The sequence below is a fragment of the Gavialis gangeticus genome, unplaced genomic scaffold (assembly GCF_001723915.1).
Source record: "Gavialis gangeticus isolate Ggan-Ray unplaced genomic scaffold, GavGan_comp1, whole genome shotgun sequence".
NCBI classification, from domain to species: domain Eukaryota; kingdom Metazoa; phylum Chordata; order Crocodylia; family Gavialidae; genus Gavialis; species Gavialis gangeticus.
In genome coordinates, this window is record NW_017729032.1 from 16,266,461 (window position 1) to 16,293,514 (window position 27,054).

Sequence of the window (27,054 nt, forward strand, 5' to 3'; positions counted from 1 at the left end):
TTTGGCTGCCCTCGTTCCCCTAGCTCGCCAGTGGCAGGTTAGGGAGTTGTGGCTGGGTTGAGGGTGGTGGTTAGAGGGTGAGCCTGCCTCCGGCTGGGGGTCGGACTCAGTGGCTTGCGTAGCTCCCTGGCAGGTCTGCTTCTCTACGAGTCCTGCAAGTCCACACGCACAAGCCAGGGAACCTGCACAAACTGGGGTTCCCAGGTTTAAAAAGAACGTTGATGGGAGAAACCCCACTCCCCCACAAATGTTTAAAAATGCCTCCATCTGCGTGTGGAGGTCTGACCCCATTCACTGTGGTTTAGGGTACTGGAAAACCTCCATCATTTTTTCCTCCTATGCAAAAGCACTTGCCATGTCTTGTGGGTGCCAGAGTGCTCCTGCTGCGTGCTGCCCTACTTTGTCTTGTGAGCATTTTAAAGCTACCATAAGCGATGTCTGCTGTGGTCACAGCTCTGGGTTTTTATTTTTAACTAGAAGTGGAAGCCAGAAATGCTATTGCCCAGAAGTGCCCCTGGGAGGGCAACTTTTTCTTTGCTTTCCCTTGTAGAGTTGATGTTTTATTTAAAAACAGACAAAAACAGGTATAAGAAAGCCAGAGCCTGGAGTAACAAACAGAGGCAAGTTGCTCTGTGGCCTTGTACTTTATGCCCTTCATTTCCATGCACCTTTCCAAAGCTGTTGTCTTTTTCCTGAGATGAACTGAAATTGATATGGTTAGTGGCTTGATGACTTGGTATTTATGGGAAAGTACTCACAATTAAAGTAGGCTGTACCAAGGAATAGGGTGGATATAATATTTGCTTTCCTCCTGTTCTTTTGCTCCTACCTGTTTAGGCTAGGAGTTTTATTTCTGTGCGTTTCTCCACCAGGCCAAAACTCTGATCTTGAGACACCACTAGTACAGAAACAATAATAAAAAGCACAGTAAAACCTTGAGGTGTTAGCAGTGAAAACTGCATATACTGTAAAAATAATGTTTTCTCAGTGTTTTTCATTACTGTACTTTGGTGTGTTTTGCAGGTTGGATTGCAAAGCCCACTGAGAAGGTAATGGCCGCTAGTTCTCATGACAGGATGAAGAAGGCATTTATGGCTGAAATGAAAGCTGAAAACATCAAGAAGTTTTTATAGTAAGCAAAGTCTATGCTCAGCTCTCCACAAAAATAACCTGGGGATGACTGGGATTTGTGGACAGACTGCTAGCTAAAGGTTGTATTTAACTATCCCAACATGAGCCCTGCTTGCAGATGGAGTCTGTCATGACTTCTCTCATCCCTTTCCAAAGGAGGAAGGTCTCAGAGATTTTAATACATGTAGCAAAGTGTCTTTGTGCAAGGTGGTTGTGAGCCCTTCCCTGTGACAGCCTGGCTCCCTGTACTGGGGAGTGTTTATCTTGCAGCAGTTTTCAGGAAAAACTGGCATAAGCTTCCAAGAGTGCTCTAGGAATTGATCAGGGACCCAAATTAAGACTGTAAGGATTCACATCAGTGGAAAAGAGAGAAGAACCAGATTTTCCTTTAAGACTCCCTGTTGCTTAGACTGTCCTGTCTGTCTCTCTGACCATCACCTCGCACTTCCCTTGGTTATGGCCAAATAACTTTATCCCTTCATTTCCTGGTCATATTTTACTTCTTTCCAGGAAAACTCTTATTCCTGGAACTCTGTTCTTGGCATGCCTCTGAGTTCTCCTCCTAAGTAATCAGAGTAGCCTGAAAGTGCTTCTAGACTTGGGGTAGATACCAGCTAGTTGGTCCAGTTGTCCCGTTACAGTTCTCACACCTTCAAGTTCCTTCTTCAGATCCACGTCTTCCAAAAGGCATATTCACCCCCAAGTCCGCACAGCATGTTAACAAGCAGGTGGGGCTCAGTTCTGTTCCACTTACTGGGTGTCCGAGGAGCTGTAGGCTCCTAGATATGATTCTACCCCACCCTGTTCAAGTCCCTCAAAAGCCATTAATGCTTCTATGTTGTTAATACACCCACCATCTTACCTTTAGGATCATAGTAGCGTAGGGCTGGAAGGGACCTCAAAAGGTCATCTAGTCCAACCCCCTGCTCAAGGCAGAATTGTTTCTGCCTAAACCATCCCAGCCAAGTGATTGTCTAACTTGCCCTTGAAAACTTCCAGGGATGGAGATTCCCCTCTTTCTCTAGGTAGGCTATCCCGGTGCTAGAAAGTTCCTCCTAATTTCTAACCTAAATTTTCTCGGCTACAGCTTGAGGCCATTGCTGAATGGCCACAGACAAAAAGCCATCTCCTTCTTCTCTGTAATTGCCCTCCAAGTATAGGCAGCCTGTTACTAAATCTTCCCTCAGTCTCCTCTTTTCCAGACTAAATAGCTGTAGTTCTTTCAGTGTTTCCTGGTAAGTCTTTGTCTCCTGGGCACTTAATCAGTTTTCTTGCTCTGTGCTGGACTCTTTCCAAACTGTCCACAATCTTCTTGAAATGTGATCCAAAACTAGACACAATACTCCAGGTGAGGCCTCGCCAGGACTGAATAGAGCAAAAGAATCACTTCCCTTGATTGCACTTTCCCTTGACACTCCTTTTTAGTCTTAACACTCCTGTTAGTGTCATAAAAAGCAGCCAGAAGAACTCACCTTTTGGATTAACTTTTTTCAGGGACCCCAGCAAGGTGGAAAAGAATTGCACTTAGGTGCCTAAGTCCACCTATGTGACTATAAGGTGGAATGGCATCTGGCCCATAATGTTCACACTACTCTTGTTCTTTTATTACAGCCTAGCTGCTTTGCTGCTAGCATCTCCTGAAGAATCAGACACTCATGCAAAGGCCCCATAAACCTTTCTTTAAAAAAAATAAATCTATAATAGTCCTTAATTTCTGTAATTCATTCTGAAACTTTAATTAGGGGAAAAAGTGAGATGCATTTACCACTTTATTTAAGGTGATCATGTAAAGTCATTAGTTGACTGCAAATGGGGTCCAGCACTTATTGGTAGCTTTTTTTTATTCCAGCCAGGAGCAGATCAGAAACCTTATTACTTGTAATTAACTTTCAGTGTAAACAAAAGTATCAGTGATTTAAGACTAATTCAGGGATTCTGCTGTTGGGTTTAATTCTCAGCCTGCTATATACCATGTTGTTATGCGTAGGTTTAAATGTTCCTAGAAAAACATTCCCCACCGATGAGATGATGGCAAGTCCACTGATTTAATTTTAAATGCACTTGCCACAAACAAGTGCAGTTTTTCAGTTAACTTGAAGATGCTTCCTCTTTACTCTGTAATGACCATGCTGTGGACTAAACAAACTAAGAGACCAAGGATCCAGGAATTAATTAGAAAAAAAATCTTCACCCTAGTTCTGGTTATTACCAAGTTGACAAGGTTGCTAAACCTCCCTGTCCTGGGTTTGCTTTCTGCTATGACTACACCCACAGGAAGTATTGGTGCCTCAGTTTCTGCAGTGCAGCCAACTCTGAGATGGAATGTGGCAATTATATAATGACAGCACTGAATAACAGCTTAGGGCAAGAAATAAGGGAGAACAGGACATCCAGTTCAGACAGCAGTGGGAACAGGAGAAAGTTTAATTACTTAAACTGAACCTCAGCCAAAAACACCAGCTAAACAAACCCAACTCTTATTAAAGCGGTCTTTGGATCTAAAATGATTGAAAGTGAACCTTGGTTCTTCATGCTATCCGGAAGATGACACCTCTGCAGGAACAGTGCCCCCAAAGGCCATATTAGGACACAGACATAGAAGTATGAGAGGGAGAAAATGATGATAGCCAGGAGCACTCATAATAAAGTAGGAGAACATTGTTCTTCCAGAGTACTCGATTTGATGATTTGGTTCTCGGTGTTCTCTGGAACAGAAATAAAAGGATTTTTCCCCCCACCATTATGTCCCCTGGGCCCTAACCCCAAAGCCACTGTTTTTGGATCGTCTGCATAAACAATCTTTTCAGACAATGGGCTTCATACAAGCTTTTTAACAAGCTGTTCACCAAGCTTGTTTACCAGGTATTATCCATGTTGTGTGGTCAGTTCTCTCAGTCACAAGTTTGGTTTCCTGTTTATATGACTGAATCTTTTTTTTAAACATAAACAACAAAGAGTGAACATGCAGGCACTATGCATTTCTAGACAGATGTACAAATATGTGCCAAAACTCACAAATAACTGAAAACTGCATAAACCCTCTAGTCCCATGAATAGGAGCAAAGCACCTTTAGGGATCAGATTGATAAGTACATATGGAAAGTTCAGCTGTAGTACCTAGCTCTTCTACAGCACTTTCCATCAGCATACCTCAACACATTGCACAAAGGGGATCGGTAGCATTATGCCAATGTTAGGTATGGGGAAGCTGTGAAATAAAGAGGTGAAGGCACCCAGAAGGCCAGTAGGAGACTTGGGTATAGGATCTAGTTCCCAAGTCCCATATCAGTATTCTGGCCTTTAAGTCATACTGTCTTCCAGTGTCGAAAAGGAAGCAGTAATAATAGTTCCAGGAAAACTTTCTGCTCTTTTATCCATCCTACAAACTTCAAATACATAGATGCTGAAATAACAAGAAATCTGACTGAATTTGAATGCTACTTCTCTCTCTTCTGTGTTAAGACTGACTTGTTTCCAGTGAGATCAAGACCAATTGCTTCCAATTACAAACTCTAACTTCTACCATTGATTGCCCACTTCTTCCCAGCAATTTCACTCGACTTCCTCACCTAGCGGGAACAGATGAAAATCTGCACCTGGCGCAGCAAATCCAAACCCAGTGGGAGATATTTGGATTGGATTTGGTTCAGCTGACTCATTATGATGTCCTGTTGTCTTACCCAGATAAAACAAATCCCAACTATATCTCTATCATTGATGAGCATGGAAATGAGGTAAAGGAGATGTCTCTTCTTGCAACTAGTTAAGCATCACCTTCACATATTACTCAGGGATAGAAAGCTGTGGGGTGGAAGTGGGGAATTTATTCTCCACTCTGCTGGGGGTGTACTGTAGGAAAATTATTTTGGGCCGCATCTAAAGCTCTTTGAAATCAAAGGTTTTGTCAGTGACTTCAGTGGGCTGTGTGTCAACATTTTTTATACCTTAAGTTTGCCAATAAATAAATTCCTTATAGAAAAATTGGGGGTGACAGTCCTCCCCATAGCTGTAGAGTGAGTGCTTTGAGCTCCCTTGATCAAAAGAAAACTGTGCAAGTGTTCATTATTATTTTATTTTTAAAGTACCTTTCTGATCAGAAGGAGAATGATTGTATTAAGATGTGTTACTTGGATTCATCTGTTATTTAGTATAGGTATTTTTGTGTTGTAAAGGGTGTGTGTTAAGGGCTGGAGTACAGGACTTATGAAGGCCTATGCTAGCAAAAACCGGATGTATAGCTTGCTACAAGAGTAGCTTCTTCGCTGATGGGAGCTCTAGCATAGACAAAATGTAAGCATTTTTACCAGTGTGTTGTCTAACCCTGCACTAATATAGCATGTGCAGAGAACCATTCAGGTGAGTGCCTGTCACTATGCAGACATCAATATGGCTGTAGGAGGGTGAAGGGGTCCACCTACATGTTTATCTTTGCATGGTTATGGCCTCTTCCTCCAGACTGGACCTGCATGTCCAGTGCTGATCAGGAGGAAAGTTGGGGGAAAAATAGAACTAGCTTGTCTAACAATAATTACTCAAGGGATGTGCCCATTCCTTTTTCTAATGCCTGTATCTCTTTTTGCATCCTTCAAATTAGATCTTCAATACGTCGTTATTTGAGCCCCCGCCTCCAGGATATGAGACTGTTAGAAATGTTGTGCCACCCTACAGTGCTTTTTCAGCCCAAGGCCTGCCAGAGGTAATGAGAACACACCTGTGACACTCCAGGCACTGCCCCCTGAGCTCAGACCACAACATTGCATTACCTGTACTGTGGAAGTCATAGGCCTGGTGTGCTGGGAGAGTTTCAAGTTAGGAAATCATATTAGTCTATTCAGTTTTTTCTCTAGCTTTAGTTCATGGGGGTTTTGTGTGTGTTTTTAGAACAAATTTAAGGCAGATACCTGCTAATGACATTTCAGGTATCACAGTAAATATAAAACAATATTTTCAATCTATTTTTTCAGCCAGTGCTCATCTTATGGCACTCCTAGAAAGTACTAGACTTCCAGACATTGGAAAAAGCATTTGGCATTAATTATCGGTCAGAAATCCTGATGATTGAGCCTGGAGTGGAAGGAATTAAGAATTGGGCCGCTTTGTGTGCAGGAAGGGTGGTTGTCCAGAAATTTTGGTAGCCTTCTTTCTGGCTGAGAGCTTACATCTGTGCACCACCAGTTCCAATCATTCTCAGCTAATATCAGGGTAACTAGTCCAGGTCTGGGATTTTGTTGGCATAAGCCAAAGAGTCATGATTAAACCTCTGGTTAATATTAGACCCTCGAACTAAATGACATTCGATGCCCTTGCTTAGCTGATGGCCAAGAATAATAACAATAGCATTATTAACTGGTTTTCCCTAAAAGCACTGATCTGTGTTGGATGTCAAGTGGCAGCAGCAGTGGGAAGCTCTGAAAGTGGTCATGCCCAGGAGAATGTGCTTGTAGCACTCTCATACAGTAATGTCCCATGATGTCCTGTCTGCAACCCAGCTAGCTGTGCTGCCCATTGTAGAAAAAAAAAGGAAGTGGGGAAGGCTCTGTGGATCAAATCCTATTCCACTTCTTGAGCATCTAAGTGGACTTAGTCCCCAAACTCAAATGCTCACAGACCCTTGCACTTTAGAACAGGCTGCAGCTTGTTCCTTTTTATGCCTCTCAGTTTTCACAGGCAGGTCCAAAGGACAGACCTTCCCTTACAAGCTGGTGCTCACAGCAGGAGTTTTCATGCGCTGTGTCCGCACCATTCGTTAATGCATTTAATCAACAGTGTGCAAGATTAGAAAGGAGCTGTTTGTGCATAATGCCTTCCTTGTCTATTTAATTCAGGCTGCTACTTCCTAATCTTGTGCAGTTTATTAATAGGCTGCACAAGTCTAGAAAATTAAAGGTATTCTGTTTACAATTTGCTTTATTAATGTGGAAAACTAGGCCAGAAGCTCTGTTAAGCAGGGTATTTTCAGCTAATGAGAATTTCTAGAATTGTAGCAAGACATTTGCAACCTAATTTATGGTACATTAATGGATTCTGAATTCCAGACATAAAGCAAGGTCCTGAAAGAAAAATATGATAACTATATCATTTTACTTGGCTTTCTGTTAGCTAAACAAAGTGATAGGAAGCAGGGGGAGTAATAACTACATATGAAAGGTTGAAGCTTCCTTAAAAATGGTTTTAATTAATGACATGGATGTCATTTCAAGAGAAACATGATGCCAGATTGTCTCTTCAAAAATCAGATGTTAATTTTTCCATACTATAGGACTGTGTTGGCCAAAGCTGCAGGCATATCACTAGCACTGTTAATAGAAGAGTACTCCAAGATGCTGCTCTGTTCTGTAAATGGAAACCCACATGGGGTTTCCTTTGTGGGCTACACATTTTTCCACCCTGTTGTTTATTAATTGCATTATGATAGCACCTAGGCTCCAAACAAATCAAGACTGCATTGTGCTGGGCACTGAGGGAAGAATATTTCCTGTGCCCATAACTTTTCAGTCAAAATAGACAAGCAAGTAGAAGGGAGGAGAAAGGAAGTACTTGCCACCATTTACAGATTGCTATCTGGGGCACAGAAAAAGCAATGATAGTCTGTGGTGGCACCATCAAGCATTTAATATTGAGCCCTAGTCCAGGGCCCAACATCAAACTCATTCTCACCAAGGACCAGTCTAGCCTGCCTGTGTACTATTTGCTAAGAGGCCACACAACTTGTATAATTTCAATATTAATCATATAAAATATTTGCCAGTCTTTGGAAAGTATAGTTTTAAAAAAATGATGTTGTTACTCCAGCTGTACAGTATACAAAGTTGTTCACTTGAGTTACACTTTTAGCCAGACATGCCCACTTTGTTTTACAAACTGTTTTATTTATATACCAGAGAGTATTTTCTTATAGGGCAAATCCTGCTTGCCATGCTTCCCTGATGCACACCTGAGAGCTCTCGTGTTGCTTGTTATACTTTTGTTACTGAACTGAAGGGGATTGCTTTGCCCCTGCTGGAATTTTCCCCTCTTTTTTCACCCACATCAGAATTAACACCTCAGATATGTAAAAATACTTTGGAAGATCAAAGTTATACCTCTGAATCTGGCCCATTTCACTATAACGAAAAGAAAAACCAAGGCAACTTGTTCTTTTAAGCTATCGACGTGGTCTACAATCTGGAGCAGTCACCCACTTGACCAGTAAGCACCGACAAGAACACAGCCTAAGACTATGCTGAGTTTTCCACCTTCAGCCTGTCTGTTGCTGGAGCAAGCAATTCAGTCCCAGGCCTGATTTTCAAGGCACTCAACATACTGACATGATGTACTGTTTCAGAAACTACCTAATTATTCATGCCCTCCCAGGGCAGCTGTTTCACAGGAACAAGATGAATGGATCAACCCAGGATAAGACTCTTGAGTGCAGCATTTTCAGCAACAAGTGCCCCCATAGTGAAATGCCTCAGGACTCACTGTACCATGTGGGTGTCAAAGATATGGCGTGCAGGTCAGATCTGGCCCCTAGAGCCATTTCACCTGCCCCTTAGTGCTCTTAGAAGGGCCAGGAATCAGGGATGGTGTCCACCACTAAATTTCCAGCTACAGAGTCCCATTGGGGATATGTGATGATGACAAAGGTGTGAGTAAGAGTCATGTTAATTCCCACACTACTTGCTCACCCTACTTCTGCTAGGTTTGGATCTGTCCTGCAAGGCTCCTTATGGTCCAGATCTGGCCTGGGTACCAGGGTGAGTTTGACACCACTGCCGTACAGGATCATTACCCTATTTCTGACACTGGCCAATACTAGCTGCTTCAGAGGAACGGCAAAAAATGCTAAGTATGCTGGTATGGTACAATCTGCACCATGGGTCTCATTTTTAAGTCTTGGAGCATGAGATTTCTTATCCCATTCAGAGTTTGTAGTCATTGATGAATAATGTTAGATGATCTTGATATCCTTGAAACCTGTGTTCAGTTTTTGGCCTCCATGGCTTCCTGTGGCAGCAAGTTCCACTCTTCAAACTGGGTGACAGAATGTGTCTTTTTCTTGGTTTTGAATTTCACTAATTATCTCCTTGTTCTTGTCTTATGAGACATGGAGAACAAAACCACCTGTAATTTCAAAAAATGTGGGGTGGTTTGGCTTCTGGTTTGAGGGCATTCTAAGTGCACTTGGGTCATATTCTAAAATTTTACCTACCACAGTGAAAGCTAAAAGCTTAAATGAGAGGTGTGGGGTGAGTCGGACAACGAGAGACATAATCACTTGCCTTCCTGTGCTGGTGCATTAAGTAAAGCATCTCCACTCCCAGTGTCATGATAACATTAGTAAAAGATGGCAAAATGACTGTAGGTTGTTAATTTGTCTGTCCAGTGCAGACAATATACCTTACCCAAAGGCTTCATCTGGCCCCTTTCCTCAGTGTTTCATTTATTATGCAAACAAAGCTATTGCCCAGTCCTCCTACATGCCACATTCTGGGGAGTCTCTTATCCCAGGGACTGTTAAAAGAGCCAATCTGTTTACAGTCGTTTTCCTTCCAAAGTAAACTCTTTCAAGCCCTGCAGGCATCATCTGAGCCTTTTCTCAGATGGGTCTGATAATCCCTTCTGCCAGGCCCGAAGTACCTTTTTATAGGAGTTCTTAAAAGAGGTTTGTCTCAAAACAATGCTGGCTGCCCCTGAGTGGGCAAACCGCACTGCTGTGACTAATTAAGAAGCACATGGGCTTGATACAAGAACCAATTAGTAAAAGTCTCTGGCTTGTTACGCTGGTGATCATAGGAGATGACCATAATTGCCCCTTCTAGCCTCAGTTTGTGAACATGTTAGTAAATGCATTTCAAACTGCTTTTGGTTCTTTTTTTTCCAGCATAAACAAACCTTTGGGGCATACATCATGCCACTTTTCTCTGGTGTACAGTGTATGGCTACCACAGTGATCAGTGCCTTAAAAATATCTAGGTAGATTTGATAGAAGATAACATAAATGTTATAAAAACCACTAAACAAAAGCCACTGTGTAATATGCACAATGTTGTTGTACCCCAACAAGATACAACCAAGAGTAGTAGGATTAAATTAAGGCTAGATAACTTTAAGTTGAATATGGGGAAAGATTCTTAACACCAAGATCTAGTCAGGATTGTAGAACTGTTTCCAATGAGTATTAAAAAAAACTAATTGGACAAAATCCAGGAAAATATGAAGTGTAGGAAGTATAGTTAGGGGATAGTCCAGATGACCTAAGGCATCATTTTTACCTCTCTAAGAACCCACTTTTCATTAGCAAGACAGTTTATAGACACAGTACAGCCTATATCCTGCTCTCATTAGGATAGCAGAATTGGATGTAACCAAAGTACTGGCTGCCAGGCCTCCTCCTACACTTAGGAGAGTACCAGCAAAACAGAGTGGATTAAGGAGGTGAAAAAAAATCTCATTCCTAATTGGCATTGTCGTTCTGGCAAAAGTGCTGGAGTAGTGCAAGAAAGCCCTTTGGTGATGGAGATGATTTAATTCAAGGTCTTGTTATATGGTAATTTTGGCAGTTTCTGGAGCTCTTAACTCCTGAATTTTCTGCATGTTAACACCTTCAAGTGGTTTTAAGCACTTGTTATATAGCTCAAAGTTGCACTGCTCCAGGGCAGGATTCTCTTGGACCTGTACTACCCAGCCCAGGAGTAGTTCCATTCAAGTGTGGCCGCTCCCCACAGATATGCCACCGAAGTTGAAGTCCTCCGGCATCCCAGGATCTCTCACACTCCTGCCCATTGAGCAGGGGTGGAAGCCTGCCCTGGCTCACCAGCCTTCCAGGTCCTAGCCCTGCCCCTGCTCACCACACCTCTGGTAGCAAGTCATAGCTGTGCAGATGTGGAACAGTCAGAGAAGGTTTCTTGACTACAGGTGACTGCTCCAAACTCTAAGCTAGCACTAACACTGATCAGCATGTGTGCAGCTCATAGCATAATGTAACAAGGCCCTAAGAAATGTGATAGAAATTACACCAATAAAATAGAACGATGTCTTCAGTGCCAAGGGCTTGCTCTAATGGCAAGTTCTTTCTAGCATTGACAAGAGCTGTTTGTACAAGAATATTTTTAAAAAAACCCACAGCTGATCTGAAAAAATGTTTTCCCCATGTAGGGCCGGGAAGCAGCAGACCTTTATTAGGTTAGAGCAGATTCCTGGTTATTGTATGGAAGTTAATTGCACAATTCTCCTTGTCTTTGTTTCTCTAAAAAGCTTCTGGTTTCAAAACTACAGGATCGTTAGGAGTGTGAAGGAATGTTAAGCATGTGGCATCATAAATTCAAAGAAGACCATTAAAAGAAATAAAGAAATCCTGTGGCATTACAATACTGAAATTTAAATTAATGTGCCAGAAAGAAAAGGGATTAGCTATTTAAATTCATTCAAGTCCGTAGGGCCAAATTCTGTTTTTAATTTCCACAAGTATAATTCTGACTTCTATGCAGTTGCTACAGATTCAGATTAGAAAGCAAAATCTGTCCTTGGAATACGCTAGGTATCAGGTATAAATTATACAGAAAAATAAAGTTTACTTTACTTGATGTATTAAAGCTAAATTCTGGTAGAAAAGACAGATGAAAGAAAAATAAAACCACTAACATAGTGTAAATGCCGAACAGCAGGAAACAGAATAAAGCCTCTGTCTTAGCCTCCCTGATAGTACTCAATGAAAAATTAGACCCATAATATCTGATCTGGAACCCATTGATCACAGCCCCTGTAGAAAACTGTGCGTGTAGTGCTACTGCTAGCAACATCCTAGCAGAATGAGCGGAGCAGCCAGGAGGACCTGCACACCACGTCCACTGATGAATTAGCACTGGAGAGAGATCTCCATTGGCAGCAGCTTTCAGATTTATGAAGTCATTCAGTTGAACCTCTTTCTTAAGCTATTGCTTCAGGCTCTCTGAAGACCACTGCATTGATTATACTGGAGTTACATTTTCAGAATGTTTTAGTATCACGACCCAAACATCACTGAAGGTTAAGCGGCTGGAATCAGAGGCTGTGTTTACAAATTAGTAGGGAATTAGTAGACAGAATTTGTCAACTTCATAAAGTAATTTGGCCATCGGCAACAAGTGAGTTAGCCCGCTACAATCTACAATTAAGTTTATGCTGTTTTGTGAGCTTTTGTAAGAGTTCCCACTGAGTTCTTATCATTTGCATTTTCCAATTTTGAAGCAGCAGTGCTATTAGCAGCAATGGGGATTTCATTGTATTACTAGCAAATTCTACTGCAAATGATCACAATACTCTAAAGTAGCCGTGCTATTTGAAGTAAGTTGAAAAGAGGGGGGCTTTCCAAGGAGGTGTAAGGAATCCCAAGTAAGGCCAGTTTGTTGCATAATGTGTCAAATCACCTCTTTTGTTATATATAGTTTTGTAAGTCCAAACATTAAGTAAATATAAATTCCTGTGCAATATCCTAAGAACCTTTTGTCTCTTTTTATTCTTGGTTACATTTTAAATTATATTTAATTGTAAGGATTTTATGTCAGAACAAATCAAGATAGTGCATTCATGTAGCACTGTCTGTGTTTGTTTAATTAAGGAAATTAAAAAAGAAAAAGAAAAACTAAAGGATTATATGACCAGGTTGCAGCTATAAAACTTAACTTGCATGATGACTTGGCATATCCTTTCATTGTAGAACAATTATGCTGATTGTGGAAGCCCAGCAGGCTGCCTTTAATTGGTATAATTATGAAATCCAATTATGAAAGCACACAAATCAGCATTTTGTACTTGGTCAACAAATACAGGAGGAGAAAATATTACGTTTTTTTGTCCTACATATTTATAGAAAGAATGTTGAGAGAATTGGCCAGGTTTCCCTTGGATTTACAATGGTTTGAAACCAGTACAACTCTCTGGATTTTAATTGAGCTATCCTTAGTTTGGGAAGAGAATCAAGCCCTTAGAGCAGTATCAGGAAACCCTTATGATGCATCATCTTCATTTGGACCTCTGCATGATCTGGGCCAGAATTTCAAATTTCAGAATTTCAGTCCAGGTCCACTTTAGACAGAGGCCACTGTACAGTGTAGGATTAAGGTCACTAAGATATAACATTAAAGCAGTGTGACCCAGGTGTTCTTAGAACATGCTAGTGCTATAATGCAAGCTCCAGATGCACATCTCTGAGCACAGAGCTTCACTTGGGAGAGAGGGATTTCATTGGAATTGCAGGGAAATGTAAGTATGGATATTCATGGTAATTGTAATGTGCCTGGCTCACCATCCGGCTTCTGCCTCATTACTTCTCTTTGGCCTCCCAGGGTTTGCCCACACTCATCTCACCTGCCACACTTTGATGTTACAATTGCCCCAGGAGGCAGGAGTGGGTTTTAGAGTAAGCTCTAAAGGCTTCTTCCAGCCTTGACCCATATTAATCTACCTGGGTTTCTTCCACCCACTGCATCAGAACGCCAGGCTCATGAACCCAAGCTTGTCCCTGAGGCTGCAGGCCTCTCTGTCTGCTGCTTGCACCCCTTACGGGCGCTGGGCTTGCGCCCTCTCAGTCTTTTCAGCCTGGTATTCAGTACTCCAGCATACCACAGTCCTCCCTCCAAAGTGCTCAGGTCTTTGCTGTACACAGCTCACTGGGTTGCAGTCCCTTGGGGTGCTCTGTGCTGGGTGCTCCTGCAGCACCCAGTGGCCTCCAGTCCTCCCCTTACAGCCACACTCAGTTCCCCCAGTTTAAACACAAATAAGAAGTATGAGCATCTGCTTCCAACACATAAAGCTCACACAGCACAAGTTCCCCTGTTGGGGTTCATTTCACCTCGCAGCAGCACCAACACAAAGGTTCAAAGTACTTCTGTCCTGTTGCTCAAAGCACAGGCTTCCTTCTGTCTTCAGACTAGCTTCTACAGCTAGACTGTACCTTCTGGGCCAAGCCCTGCACTTATAAGTCTCTCCCTGGATCACCTGGCCCTCTACTTCCAGCCCAGACCTGCCAATCACTGCCTGGACCTAGGACAGGCACACATTTTATTTAACCTCCCTTTTTGTTATGAAGTCTGTTCAAGGAGTTTGGCTGTCCTGTAGGTTCCCTTCCCCTCCTGGGTAATGGGGTAGGGGCCTGGTTACAGTAGTGCATACAGATGTAGGCATGCTCTTACAACTAAAATACTTCCTTGAAATGCAAGCATGAAGGGTATTAACGTGTAGATTTGGGAAACTCTCATTTGCTGTACTAATGTGCCATTGGTGTTTAGTACCTTCAGCTTCCATTGACTTGAATGGGAGTTGAATGTATACATATAGTTATACAAAGCCTGTATAACTAGCATTTGGCCATAGAGGGAGCGCATCTCAGACTTTATAACATATCTCAAACAGTACAACCCGAGTTCATTGCTTCCATGCCATCTGCTTATTAGATCATATTCTTAGTCACCCTTGTTTCCACTTGTTCCTCTTGTCTACTAGGGTGAGTTAGTGTACGTCAATTATGGCCGCACTGAAGACTTTTTTAAACTGGAGAGAGAGATGGGAATCAATTGTACGGGAAAGATCGTTATTGTCAGATATGGGAAAATCTTCAGAGGAAACAAGGTAATGTGCCCAATATAAAATTTCCATCTATGCTCAGTTTGTGTTTCAGATATGCCTCCTCTATGGCTGACATACACATTTTAAATCTTTTGGAGATCTTAGAGTAACTGAGTTTGTTATTGAACTGTGTTCAAAGAGGATTTTGGACTATAAGAGACACTTTCATAGGAAAGTAGGGCTGGAAAGGACTGTCATTCACTCCAGCTCTCTACTCAGGGCAGGATCATCCCTGACTAAACCATCATAGTCAAGTGGCTACATGACCTGCTCTTGAAAATTTCCAAGGATGAAGATTCTTCAACTTCTCTGTCCAGTGCTTAATCACCCTCCTAGTCAGAAAGTTCTTCCTAACTGCCAACCTAAATTTCCCCTTCTGCTATATAAAACCATTACTGGTAGTCCTTTCCCCTACAACAACTGAGAAAAGGCTGTCTTCATCCTCTTTATAATTGCCCTTCAGGAATTGTCCTGCTATCAGATTCCCCCTCCCTCCCCAACTCTTCTGTTCTCCAGACTACAACCCTAGCTCTTTCATATGAACACATTAAAATAAATGTTACTTATTTCTCCAGCCATCTGCTCATGCTAGAATATTCCAAAATATGTGTGATATGCTTGTAACACACATACAGCTTCCCAGCTAAACTGCTTTAAAATGAATATAACATCTTTCTGTTTAAAGATTCCCATGAAATAAGCAGGGAGTGATCCAAAAGAGGATTTATTTTAAGCATCCTATTCATCCATATATGCCCACTTCAGAAGATATGGAGAACAAATGCTCTAAGAATACATTAGTCCAGTTCTTTTCTGAACTAAGATTTTTTTTAAAAAAGCCTACTGATTTCTCCTGATACTTCAAGTTCAATTCAGGAAACATATTAAGCACATGCTTACCTTTAAACATATTTAAGGGCTTTCCTGAATGAGGATATGTTTCTGAATGAGGGCTATATTTGCGAAGCAGAAGCAGAGGATTCAGTGTTAAATAGGGTTTGTGTCAGATGGGGAATGGGAAGTGTGAGGGTTGGGTAATAGCAATGGAGAGAGGGTCTGGACAGCTGTTGGCAAAACCAAAGTGGAACCAGGTGATATTGTCACTGAACAAGCATGAGCAGAATAAATAAATGTGACTACTAATGCCATGCAAAATAAGCAAATGAATTATTAATGAGCATTGAACAAAATTTTTTGTAATTTAAGGCAGTGGAGCTGATTCCCCACTATGCTATGCTGGTCATATAGAGTTGGTGTTGCTTGGGACACACAAAGCCTGTTCTCCAACACATCAAGATGTTTGTATCTGTTCTCCCTGTGGTCACAGGGTTGGGTCAGTCAGAGGGAAAGAGAAAGTCACTATTGAGACCCACACCTGCTCTAATTACTACTGAAGTCAATGCTAAAAAGTCCCTCAACTTGAATTTCAGCAGGATTACACTTCATAGGTGATTTACATATTTTCAGTTAACTCAGAGACTCAAGTGCTAACTTTAAATGAGGACACCAAATTTGTGATATTCCCTTCAGGAATATTTTGTGCCCAACTATATAAACACTTGTTTATAATAGTTATCAGTCTCACGTATAAAATGTCATACAAATAATGTAATATAATATTCAGAAATTATTCTGCATTTAATAATGCTTTTTTGGTCCTAGGATATACAGAAACCAGTTGGATAGAAAAGGTTAATAAAATCAGAGAGGGCATTGTTTTTATAGCATGAATTAAAATTAAATTGAAGTCATCTCACACTTAAGGTGTGTAATGTGCAGCAGTTCTAAAGCTTGGAAATTACATGGCTTAATTGATGCTAAAAGGAATAGCGAATAAACTAATTCATGTGTCAACATGTGGGAAATGCTGTGTCTTCTACTGAAAAATTAGTTCATGCATGTCTGATGGAGTGACTGCACTGTCAGATTATATTTAAATTGATTAAGAATAGGGTAGGGGATAAAGGCAAACAGTGCATTTCCTAGTCACCTGTGGTAGCTTTTGATTAAAATACCTGGACTGTGACACTGAGTTGCAGATTATTTGCCCCTCATATACTATTCTGGTATGTGTTACTGGGCAGCAAAATTATTTAGAAAGCTAGGATAAGATAGATGGTATCTCAAAACCAGATCAGCTGGGAGAGTTAAGCAGTGATGCTGTTTACCAAAATAATTAATATGAAAACACTTCCCCGTGGGAAACAATACACAGAATAGGCTTTTGTGCCTTTATAAGATGAAAGTACACCATTACTCTTCAGTTACACTTGTTTTCAGCTGAGCAGCAGATTTGAGCCCTTAAAACCGGGGCGGGCAAAATGCAGCCCGCGGGCCAGAGGCAGCCCGCCAGGCCATTCTATCTGGCCCACAGGGCCCCTAAAAATTTTAGGAAATTAATATTTATCTGCCCCTGGCTGCCTGTCATGTGGCCCTCGATGGCTTGCCAAAATTCAGTAAGTGGCCCTCCGCCCAAAATAATTGCCTGCCCCTGCTTTAAAATCATATATTTTCTCTTTCTAGTATGATCTAGAGACCTCTCAGGAGATCCTCAGAGTAAATACATTTCTTACCAACTAAAAATTCAGCATGTTTCCATACTGCTTAAACATTTTTATTGTTCACTCAGCATTTCATTAGTCAGGTGGTTGCTTTTGTCTGAGTGGCAAGGTACCAACTAGATTTATGTTTGGTGCAGTCATGCTCTGGGGAAGGTTAGTTCATGTTGGTCCACTTATCTCTTGGGTAGTATTCAAAGTAGCAACAAGTCCCAATTATCTGTGTTGTATCAGCTTCTCAGCAGGGTACCAAACTCAAGAGGGAGTTGCACGATGTAAGAAAATGATGGGCCCAATTCTGTTTGACCTAAAGGCTTTTGAGGCTAAATTCTGTTTCACTTCATGCATGTGAATGGTACATACTCAGCCACATAAATGCAGTTTTTGATGCTTACACACAATTTGGGATTTTATTTTTCTCTGTGGTGAAGTAGAATTGTCTTGCATGCATGCTGGCTGGAAATAGCAGGGAGAAGGGAGAAGGAGGACCTGCTCATAAGCTGAGTATTAACCAACAGTGTGCTCTTGTTATGGGAAAAAAAGGCCAGGTTGTATTTATAGGAGCATCACTTGCAAGTTAAGGGAGTGATTCTTTTGCTCAAATACCTGCAAGGCAGTTACAGGGGCTGCTTACAGACATTAAAAGAAAAGAAAAAATAATGCGCTTTACCGGAAGAAGCAGCACATTAGTTTGACCCAGCTCCACAGCATCTATATAGATCAGGAGCTTCAGCAAGGCTTTTAGGCGCATTTATGTAAAGCTGATTCAATCAGCTATTAGATAAAAGTGCCCAAAAAGCCCCAGTAAGCAGCCAATCTATACAGATGTTGGGTGAGCTGGGTCCAACTAATGTGATGCCTCTTCTGGGCATGTGCTGAGCTTGGGAAGGGAGCGCAGTGGATTTAAAGTAAAGCGCCATTTTGCTGGGGGGGGTTCAACCTCTGTAAGCAACCAGAGAGGATAGAGATGAGTTTTTCTCATTGGCCACAAGAGACAGCACTAAGAGCAACAGCCTCGAACTGCAGCCAAGAAGATTTAGGTTGAAGATTTAGAGGAAGTTTTTCACTAATTTTCTAATGTTTCTATGATTTTTTGACTATAAGGTAGTCAAGCACTGGTACAGGCTACCTAGAGAAATGTGCATCCTTGGAAACTTTCAGAACACTTGGCTGGGATGGTACAGTGCTGCCTTGAGAAGGAGACTGGATGAAATGACTTTGCGAGGTCCCTTCTAGCCATACTTTCCTATGAACCTGCAAGTGCCACATCAGCCCAAGGGAAATAGAATTTAGCTCTTCATGGTATTCACATCATGTCAAGGGGCACTTCAGTGGATGTCAATGTAATTTATAACCTTTTGCATTGTTAGAGAAGTGTTAAAGAGCCTTAGAGTAAATAAGAATCTGATTCTAAGACCTGTCACAATGTCTGCTGTCTTTTGTGGGATCTGAAAGGTGATCGTGTTTTAGTCAGGTCCTTCAATGCAAAGAAACAGAGTCTATTCTGGGAAGGGCTGAGCATTTTCTACACCCATTGGGACTAGGGTCTGGAGAGATCAGGACCTGGTAGAGGACTAAATGGGGAATGGGGCTGTGCTTTTTCAGGTGAAAAATGCTGAACTGGCTGGTGCCAAGGGAGTCATTCTGTATTCAGACCCTGCTGACTATTGTACCCCTGGGGTAGATCCCTATCCAAAAGGCTGGAACCTTCCAGGAGGTGGAGCCCAGCGTGGGAACGTATTGAACCTGAATGGCGCAGGGGATCCCCTCACACCAGGTTACCCAGCAAAAGGTAAGTAATGTTGTGAGTCATGGCAGTCTTGTTGATGAAATCGCGGTGGTCCCAATAGGTCCAGACTGGCTGGATCTTAGGAGTGGATGGGAGCAGACTATGAGATAGCGCTTGTCCTTTGGAACAGATGGACATAAATCCATCAGCTCTTGCCATTGCACAAAGGAAATAGTGTTCATCTTTTGTTTCATTTCTGCACGGGACACTCTCATATGAAGGAAAGCCCAGTCTTCCTCCAACCTATTAATGAACCGTGTTCAGCAATGGCTTCCAAATAGGGGAATGTTGTCTACACAAAAGATTGTGGCTGGCCAGAAAATAAGAATTTTGTGAGGAATTTCAACATTTGTTTTTGTTCCACACCAAAACAAGAACGGCAACTTTCTAATTGTTTAATGGAAGAACGGAAAGAGACCACAAGAGCACAATAGTTAAGGCACTCACCTAGGACGTTGGGGACCCATGTTCAATTCTGTGCTCCATATGAGGCAGAGAAAGGCCTTGAACTAGGATCTCCCACATTCCAATTGAGTCCTTTCACCCATAAGATATTGGTTGTTCACCTTTCTTTATGGTTCTTGGCAAAAAATTCTGGACTTAAGTGTCACAACTGTAGCATGGGCAAAGGTGCCTAGTGGTTAGGCTCAGGCTCAGGGGTCTGAGTCCAGAGCCAAAGTCAAGGTAGGGTCAAAGACAAGGTCAGCATACTGAGGTCATGAACAGGGCCATGAACAAGTCAGTCAAGGAGCCCGAATCAGGAAGCTACAGCTTCCATCACAGTCAGGAACTGACCCTGTGGCAGCATAGGTCCAAAGCCAGAGAGTAATACTAAGAGCCCAGGATCAGGGAATAAGAGCTGGCACCACAGTCAAAACAAGGTGTTGTCATCAGGACAGTCTGTGATGTCATGCGGAAACTTGTGCAGTTTGCCACACTCTGCCCTTTTGGTTTGAAAGCTGTTTGGGGCATGGCCAGATCCCTGCCCTCCCAGCAGCCAGTGTGTGGCTACCAGGATAACTCTTTCCCAGTTTGACTGGTGGCACATCACGCTAAGGTATCCCAACAAAGCAAACACAAAAAGGAACTTTCTAGAGAGAAACGTTTAAATTATACAATCCCAAGCCAGTTTTAGATGCAGAATTGTGGACACCAAGGGAGAATCTGGGAAAAGCCTTCTGAAAAATGTGTTTCTGCAGTGTAGAAAATATAGTGTTTTGTAGAAATGCCAAGCTCAGTTCTAGGGTGGCAGGGTAATTATCACCAACTCCTCAGCACAGCAAGGCTAGAAGTTGTATGAATCGCTCCTCTGCATTGCATACAAAGTGGCTCTCTGGTTCCAGAGTACACCTATCGGTATGATGAAGCCAGTGGTGTAGGTCTTCCAAAAATTCCTGTCCATCCCATTGGTTACCATGATGCTGACGAGTTACTACGGTAAGTACAAGGGGAAGGGAAGGAGGGCAAAGGGAAACTTTGTTAGATTGTTTTTCAAAGTATTGAAGTATTTGGAAGGAAGGAGAGAAAATAATGTTAGTTTAAGGATATAGATAGGCAAGGTTCTTTGAGTGATATCTTTTAGTAGACCAACTGAGTAGCTGGAGAAAACATTTTAGGCAATCTTTCGGGTGCAGTCACCTTTCTTTAGGGATAGGGAATCTCTGCTGGGCTGAGACTCCAAGGAATGAGAGAAGCTAAAAGTGTAACAGGAGGTCAGTGAAAATGCAAATCCTGTCACACTTTCTGCATCCCTCATTCCTGTTTTCCTGATCTACTAATTCCTTTTTCACTGCCAACTTCTTTCTACCTTGTATTCTATCACCACTGTCTCCCTTCAGCCTTTTTCCCCCTGCCTGCTTCCCCCTCCCTTACCTGTTTTACCTTTTGTCTTTCTGATTTCTACCTATTTACATTTTCACTGACCTCCTGTTACACTTTTAGCTTCTCTCATTCCTTGAAGTCTCAGACCAGCAGAGACTCCCAGTCCTGGGAAGGGTGCCTGAAGAAGGGTGACTGTGCCCGAAAGCTTGCCTAAAATTTTTTTTCCAGCTACTCAGTTGGTCCAGTAAAGGATATTATTTAAATAACCTTGCCATTCTTATGATTTGAGATTTATGGTATAACAGTGCTCAGAGGCTTTCAGGGCATCACTGAGATGGCTCTTCATTTTTCAAATGCAGATGCAAGTAATGTATAATTCTATTAAACTCAAAAAACTGACGCTCATATATAACATTACTCATATACACAAATATCAGTGATGGAGGCAGATGCTTGCTTTGCTCCAAATAATTTACAGTCATTTATGTATATGTATAACTATCATTTATATATACTTTCATGTTACAAGTTAATTTTTATAAGTCCTATGCAAACTGAAACTCAGTAATCTTTAAGCAATAGCATCTAATGTGGTTGTGCGTCAGAGGTTTAGGGAGCAGCAGTAAAGGGGACATTGTGTGCTGGTACATATTCTTCAGTCTATTCTTTTTTCTCGGTCTCTGCTCTACAGCAGTGCTTTTGCTCTCTCTGTCTCTCTCTCTCTCTGCCTTGCAGGAATCTTGATTTGAGCCAGAAAAAAGCCAGCATTCAGCGTTGAGAACAAAAAGCTTAACAATCATACTCACAAATATCTTGGCAGGGGTATTTGAAAAATTAGACCATGAGGGGCATTACTGGTAATGCTCACATGAAAATCCTGGAGCCCTGGGGATGTTATAAAATTTTGAACTCACTGTCGCCCACACTCAATTGTAAGTCTTCTGTACATAAACTATAATAAAACAATGAGAGGGCATTTTTAAAAAGCAAACTTTTTTTTTTAGTATCGGCAATGTAACTTCTTATTAATTTTCTCACTTTGAGCAAAAAATTTTAATAGGGCAAAATGACCTAGGAAGCTAAATCACATTGGCTCTCAGTAGGACCTCATCTCTTAAATCACTTATGCCTTTGCAAAGCCCACTCCTTTATCATTTGTCTTTCATTCATTGTTCAGCTACTGGGCCTTAATCTTTTCCTCACCTGGTAGAATAGATTCTTTCTGTACAGTAACCCATAATACATTTCCTTCCTGTGAATAAGGCAAGACAGACATGTCCTATTTAGTTTGGTTTTACAAAGCCTCTGTAACTCTGAAGTGCTACAGAAATAGAAATGTTACAACACTTCTAGACTGTTTGCATGAAGCTGTCAGCCTCAGATTTACCTTTAACTCACTTATAACGGTTCTTTACATTTGTGTCACTCATTCTTTCTGGGCCAGATTCTGTCTCTTGTAGTATGTGCATGTTTTCCATGGGTGCAATTAGGCTGCCTGTTACGGCTGTGCAAAATTTTGACCGCCGATTCCTTTTGGAGGTGTTTCGAGTGTTTTGATGCTCAAAATTTTGAATCTGAAACAAAACGGGAGATGTGTCGAAACGTTCAAAACAAAATCAAACAAGTCAAAATGTTTCAAAGGTGTTTCAGTGTTTCGAAGGTGTTTTGAAGCTGGGCGTGTGGGGAAAGAGAAAGTAAGGAGAGGGAGTGGGGAGAGAGGGGGAACAGACTGACATCTGTACCTGGCTAGTGTCTGCCAACTGTCCCTGAGGTCGCTTCCAATCCCAGTGCTCTGGGGGAGGGACCTAAAAAGTTTAAAAACAGCATATAAGCCTGTGAGTGCCTAAGCTGTCAGCCTGTCTGGCCAGAGAGCAGCATCTGAAAGGCACTGACTCTGACTGCTTCCTAGCTGCTACTGTCTAGCTAGGGAGTGTGTCTTCTACTTGCAAAGGATTGGATAGGATACAGCTTACACTGACAGCTTAGCTATACTAGCCTAACTTCAATACTAGTATTGTTATCCCTATATCATTTCTTTTTTTCCTATATCCATTCCTTTGAAATTATTCTTTTTTTTTTTTTACCTGAAGAAAAAGAAATCTGTGTTTTGCCTGACAGTGTGATTGCTGGGCACTGTTCAGGAAAGCACAGCATAGATTAGATGGATTGCACACACAGACACCTACATATATACACACTACGCACAGTCAGACACCTTTTTGAGCACAGGAAAACATGAAGTGTGCTGAAAAGGCTGGTGCTGCCAAGTCTGGGAGGGGAGTGAGAGGGGGCAAAGGGAGAGGTGTCAGGTCCCAGCTGCTCAAGCTGAGACACAGCCCCTTTTCAACCAGCCATGAGGCTTCTGCTGGTACTGGGAGCAAGGAGGTTGCAGCCATGCCTGCAGCTGCAGCCCCTGTGACACCAGGTGTGATAATAAATCGCAGCACCAGCAGCATGACAACAAGCAGTGCCAGCAGCACAGCCTCCTGCACCCCAATTGCAGGTCCCAGCATGAGCCTCCCACTCCTAGTCTTAGAGGAGCAAAATCTTGAAGTAGGGGACCTCAGTTTGGCAGTACAAGAAATTTTGGGGCAGGAGTGGGAAGCAGAGTTTGTGCTCCACACCCCTTGAAGTTCCTATAGAGTCAGGTCCCTTCCCCTAGAAGGAACTGCAGAGCAGGCTGTGGGGGCATCTGGTTCAGCTCCTCCTGTTGTTGTGCCTCTGCCTGCTGAGGGTGGGGAGTAAGGCAGGAGCCCCACCCCCAGTCCAGAAGTGAGGGGGTAGTGTGGTCTGGGATCATTTTCAGGTGGCACATATCCCACATATGCTACCTGCCTGTACTGCTGAGCCAAAACCAGCTGGAGCAAGGGAATGAAACACGTGAACACCACGGGGATGATGATGCATCTCCGCAGGCACCATTCCTTTGCCCTTGCTCCTCCTCAGCCTGGCACCAGTGGGAGCGTGCCTAAAAAGAAGTCCCCCTCTCATGTGCCCCTGTCACTTGAAGGCCCCCATCCCCCAAAGCAGAGGCAGGCCACCCTGGAACAGTGGGAGAAAGGCAGACAGAAAGTGGGGTGCGTTGTAAGGATCAGTAGACGGAGGTGCTGGTGAAGAGAATCAGGGAGGCAGAAGGGCAGAGGCAGGGGAACATGGAAGAGGGGGATCCACTGTCCCGTGCTAGCATGCCATCCACTAACCAGTCTCCTCCTCCACCACAGGTGGTGTCAATGTGGGCCAGGAGCATGGCTTGCATGGTGGGATCCAGAGGCACCAGTTCCCACCATCAGGCAGGTAGTGCTGAGGCCTCGGTGGCTGTCTATCTTGCCGGGGACGTGGAACTGCTGCTGTGTGGCCCCTTGGCCTACTGTGCAAGCTGCAGCCAGATGTGGCAGGATCTGGCCATGGTTGCCCAGGAGCACCTGTCCTGTCCACCAACCAGTGTTGTAAGCAAAAGGGCGTTCAGCATTGCTGGTGGTATAGTGACACCCCACCAGACCTCTTTGGATCCTGGTTTGGTGGAGCAGCTGGTGTTCTGGAAGGTGAACCTCCCACTGCTGGGGTTTCCCAAGCTCCAGGTGCAGACGGACTGAGTGCCACCCTCCTCACTCTGTCTGCACCTGTTTCCTTTCAGTTTCTGATTTCCAGACCATTCAATGCCCCACTCTCAGAGCTGGAGGTGACACTCATTGCATCACCAGCCAGCAGGGGAAGAACATTTCCCTGCTGAGCTCCTGTGCCAGGACAAACCTGGATGTATGAGATGGGGCTATGAGGAAGGAGGAGGCCCCAAGTCCTGGGCATGACCTAAAACTGCACCCTGCCAGGGTAGGGAGGCCTGGTGGACTGCCGGTGGTGCGGCAGCCCCCAGGAAATGCCAGGACCAAGGACCTCCCTGGTGAAAGGTGTGTAGGAGGCACCTTTTAACCGCCAGCTACCACGCGCACACAGTCCTGACTAGAGAAAGCCCAGACTCCTAAGATCTTTGAGAGGCCTGAGGCTTGCTGGTTGCAGTAGAGTTATGAGGCTCCACGTAAGCTCAGCTTAGCTGCCTGGGGTGCCATCTGTGAGGCATGGGCTGCAGTGTAGGGGAGGTACAGAGCTGTGGAATCACACACACAGACAAGGTTCATTGGGTCAATCAGGTATGTTTTAGTAGACCAACTGAATAGTTGGAGAAATATATCTTAGCAAGCTTTCAGGTTGAAAAATCCTTTGTCAGGCTGAGGAATCACCTGCAGGTGGTGTGTGTGATTTTCCTGGACGGAAGTAATAGTAATGAAGCCAGAGGGTGGCATGCAATGCAGGCAAGAAAGCTAGTCAGTGAAGACGGAGGCATAAGGGGATGAGGGACAGACTGGGGTGGGTGGGGAGGAGAGGGGAATGTAGCAGGTAAAAGTGGAGCGGTATCTGGGGAGTCAGATATCTGGCAGGTTGTAGCATGTTATAAGTCCAATGTCTATATTGAGTCCATGAGTTTCTGTATCCAGGAGGTTTATGAAGTGAAGTTCATAGGCTTGTCTGAGAAACGTGTTTTGTTGCTGGCCACAAAGAAACTGAGGCTTGAGTTTCTTTTCTGAATTTCATAGATTTCGTAGACATTAGGGCTGGAAGGGACCTCGGAAGATCATCGAGTCCAGCCCCCCCGCCCAAAGGGCAGGAAGTCAGCTGGGGTCATAGGATCCCAGCAAAATAAGCATCCAATTTGCTCTTGAAGGTGTTCAGTGTAGGTGCTTGAACCATCTCCGACGGCAGGCTGTTCCAGACCTTGGGGCTCGGACAGTAAAGAAATTCTTCCTTATGTCCAGCCTGAAACGGTCTTGCAGTAGTTTATGACCGTTCAACCTTGTCATCCCTTGGGGCACTCTGGTGAACAAACGTTCCCCCAGATCCTGATGGTCACCCCGATAAACTTCTAGGTGGCCATCAGATCACCTCGAGCCTGCACTTTTCCAGACTAAAAAGCCCCATGGCTCTCAGCCCCTCGTCGTAAGGTCTGTTTTCCTGACCTCTGATCATGCATGTGGCTCTTCTTTGGACCCTTGGAGGCTTTCTTCTTGGGTGCTGGCCAAGCCCTCCGGCAGATTCCCTCCTGGGGTCTGGGGTAGTAGGCCCATGCCTGTGGGCTCTTTGCCCCACTTGTACACCTCTGCCGTATACCTCTCTGTTGCACCTTGTAACTTTTGAATTGTTACTGGCCACAAAGGAAGCTGAGGCTTGAGTTTCTTCTCTGAATTGCAGAGGCTTTCTTCTTAGTTGCTGGCCGAGCCCTCCTGATTTCTTCACTTTCTTTGACCCAAGCATCAGTTTGAGTATGGTAAGAGTTGTTTTCTGACTGGGATAAATACAGAAAAAAAGTTTTGCAGGCCCATTTCATAGTCTTCTTGCCCTCCTCCTGGTTACTGGCCATCTCCCAGCAAATTCAGACTAGGGTACGTGTCTTTTGACTGGGCAAAGCTTCTTGCTGGGAAAAACCCTGCCTCCTGCATCAGTTCTGCTGGACAAATTCTACAGGCCCATTTCATTCATTGATACAGTTGTGCTCAGGAGCTATGACCACTGCAGTGGCTTAGGGCTGGGGGGGTGCAGGTGGGGCCTTCCTTATCACCAGCTCCTTGAGTTTTTTCTCTGAATTGCAGAGGCTTTCTTCTTGGTTGCTGGCCAAGCCCTCCTGCTTTCTTCACTGGCTTTGGCCCAAGCATCAGCTCGAGTATGGTAAGAGTTGTTGTCTTCTGATTGGGGTAAATACAGAAAACATGTCTTCAGGCCCATTTGATATTCTTCTCGCCCTCCTCCTGGTTACTGGCCATGTCCCAACAAATTCAGACTAGGGTACATGTCTTCTGACTGAGGAAAAGCTTCTTGATGGGGAAAACCCTCCCTGCCTCCTGTATCAGCATGAGTTGCACAAGTTCTCCTGGCCCTTTTCATAGTCATCTCACCCTCCTCCTGGTTACTGGCCATGTCCCAGCAAATTTGGACTGGGGTACATGTCTTCAGACTGTACTGGAGTACATGTCTTCTGACTTCTACCCACGCACCACTCTGTCTCCTTGAGGCTTCTGTCTCCTTGAGTTGCTTCTCTGACTTGCAGAAGGAAGGAAGACTTTAAATAAATAATGATAACAGAAAGTAGTATAACAGAAGTGGGGATTTTCCTCCCCAGCACCT

At 43.4% G+C, this 27,054-nt stretch overlaps 2 protein-coding genes across 2 annotated transcripts in view; both read left to right on the forward strand.

The window, feature by feature from the left end:
- The window catches only part of LOC109302204 (glutamate carboxypeptidase 2-like), a 21,462-nt gene extending 6,726 nt beyond the window's left edge, over positions 1-14,736 (forward strand). The window contains exons 2-5 of the mRNA XM_019523770.1: positions 1,024-1,132; positions 4,679-4,865; positions 5,726-5,827; positions 14,593-14,736. Coding sequence (XP_019379315.1) covers positions 1,024-1,132; positions 4,679-4,865; positions 5,726-5,827; positions 14,593-14,736 — 542 coding nt within the window. The remainder of the gene's footprint in view (positions 1-1,023; positions 1,133-4,678; positions 4,866-5,725; positions 5,828-14,592) is intronic.
- Positions 14,737-18,978: 4,242 nt separating this feature from the next.
- FOLH1B (folate hydrolase 1B) overlaps positions 18,979-27,054 on the forward strand; it is a 40,534-nt gene continuing 32,458 nt past the window's right edge. The window contains exon 1 of the mRNA XM_019524658.1: positions 18,979-19,065. The gene's annotated coding sequence lies outside the window, so the exon portion shown is untranslated. The remainder of the gene's footprint in view (positions 19,066-27,054) is intronic.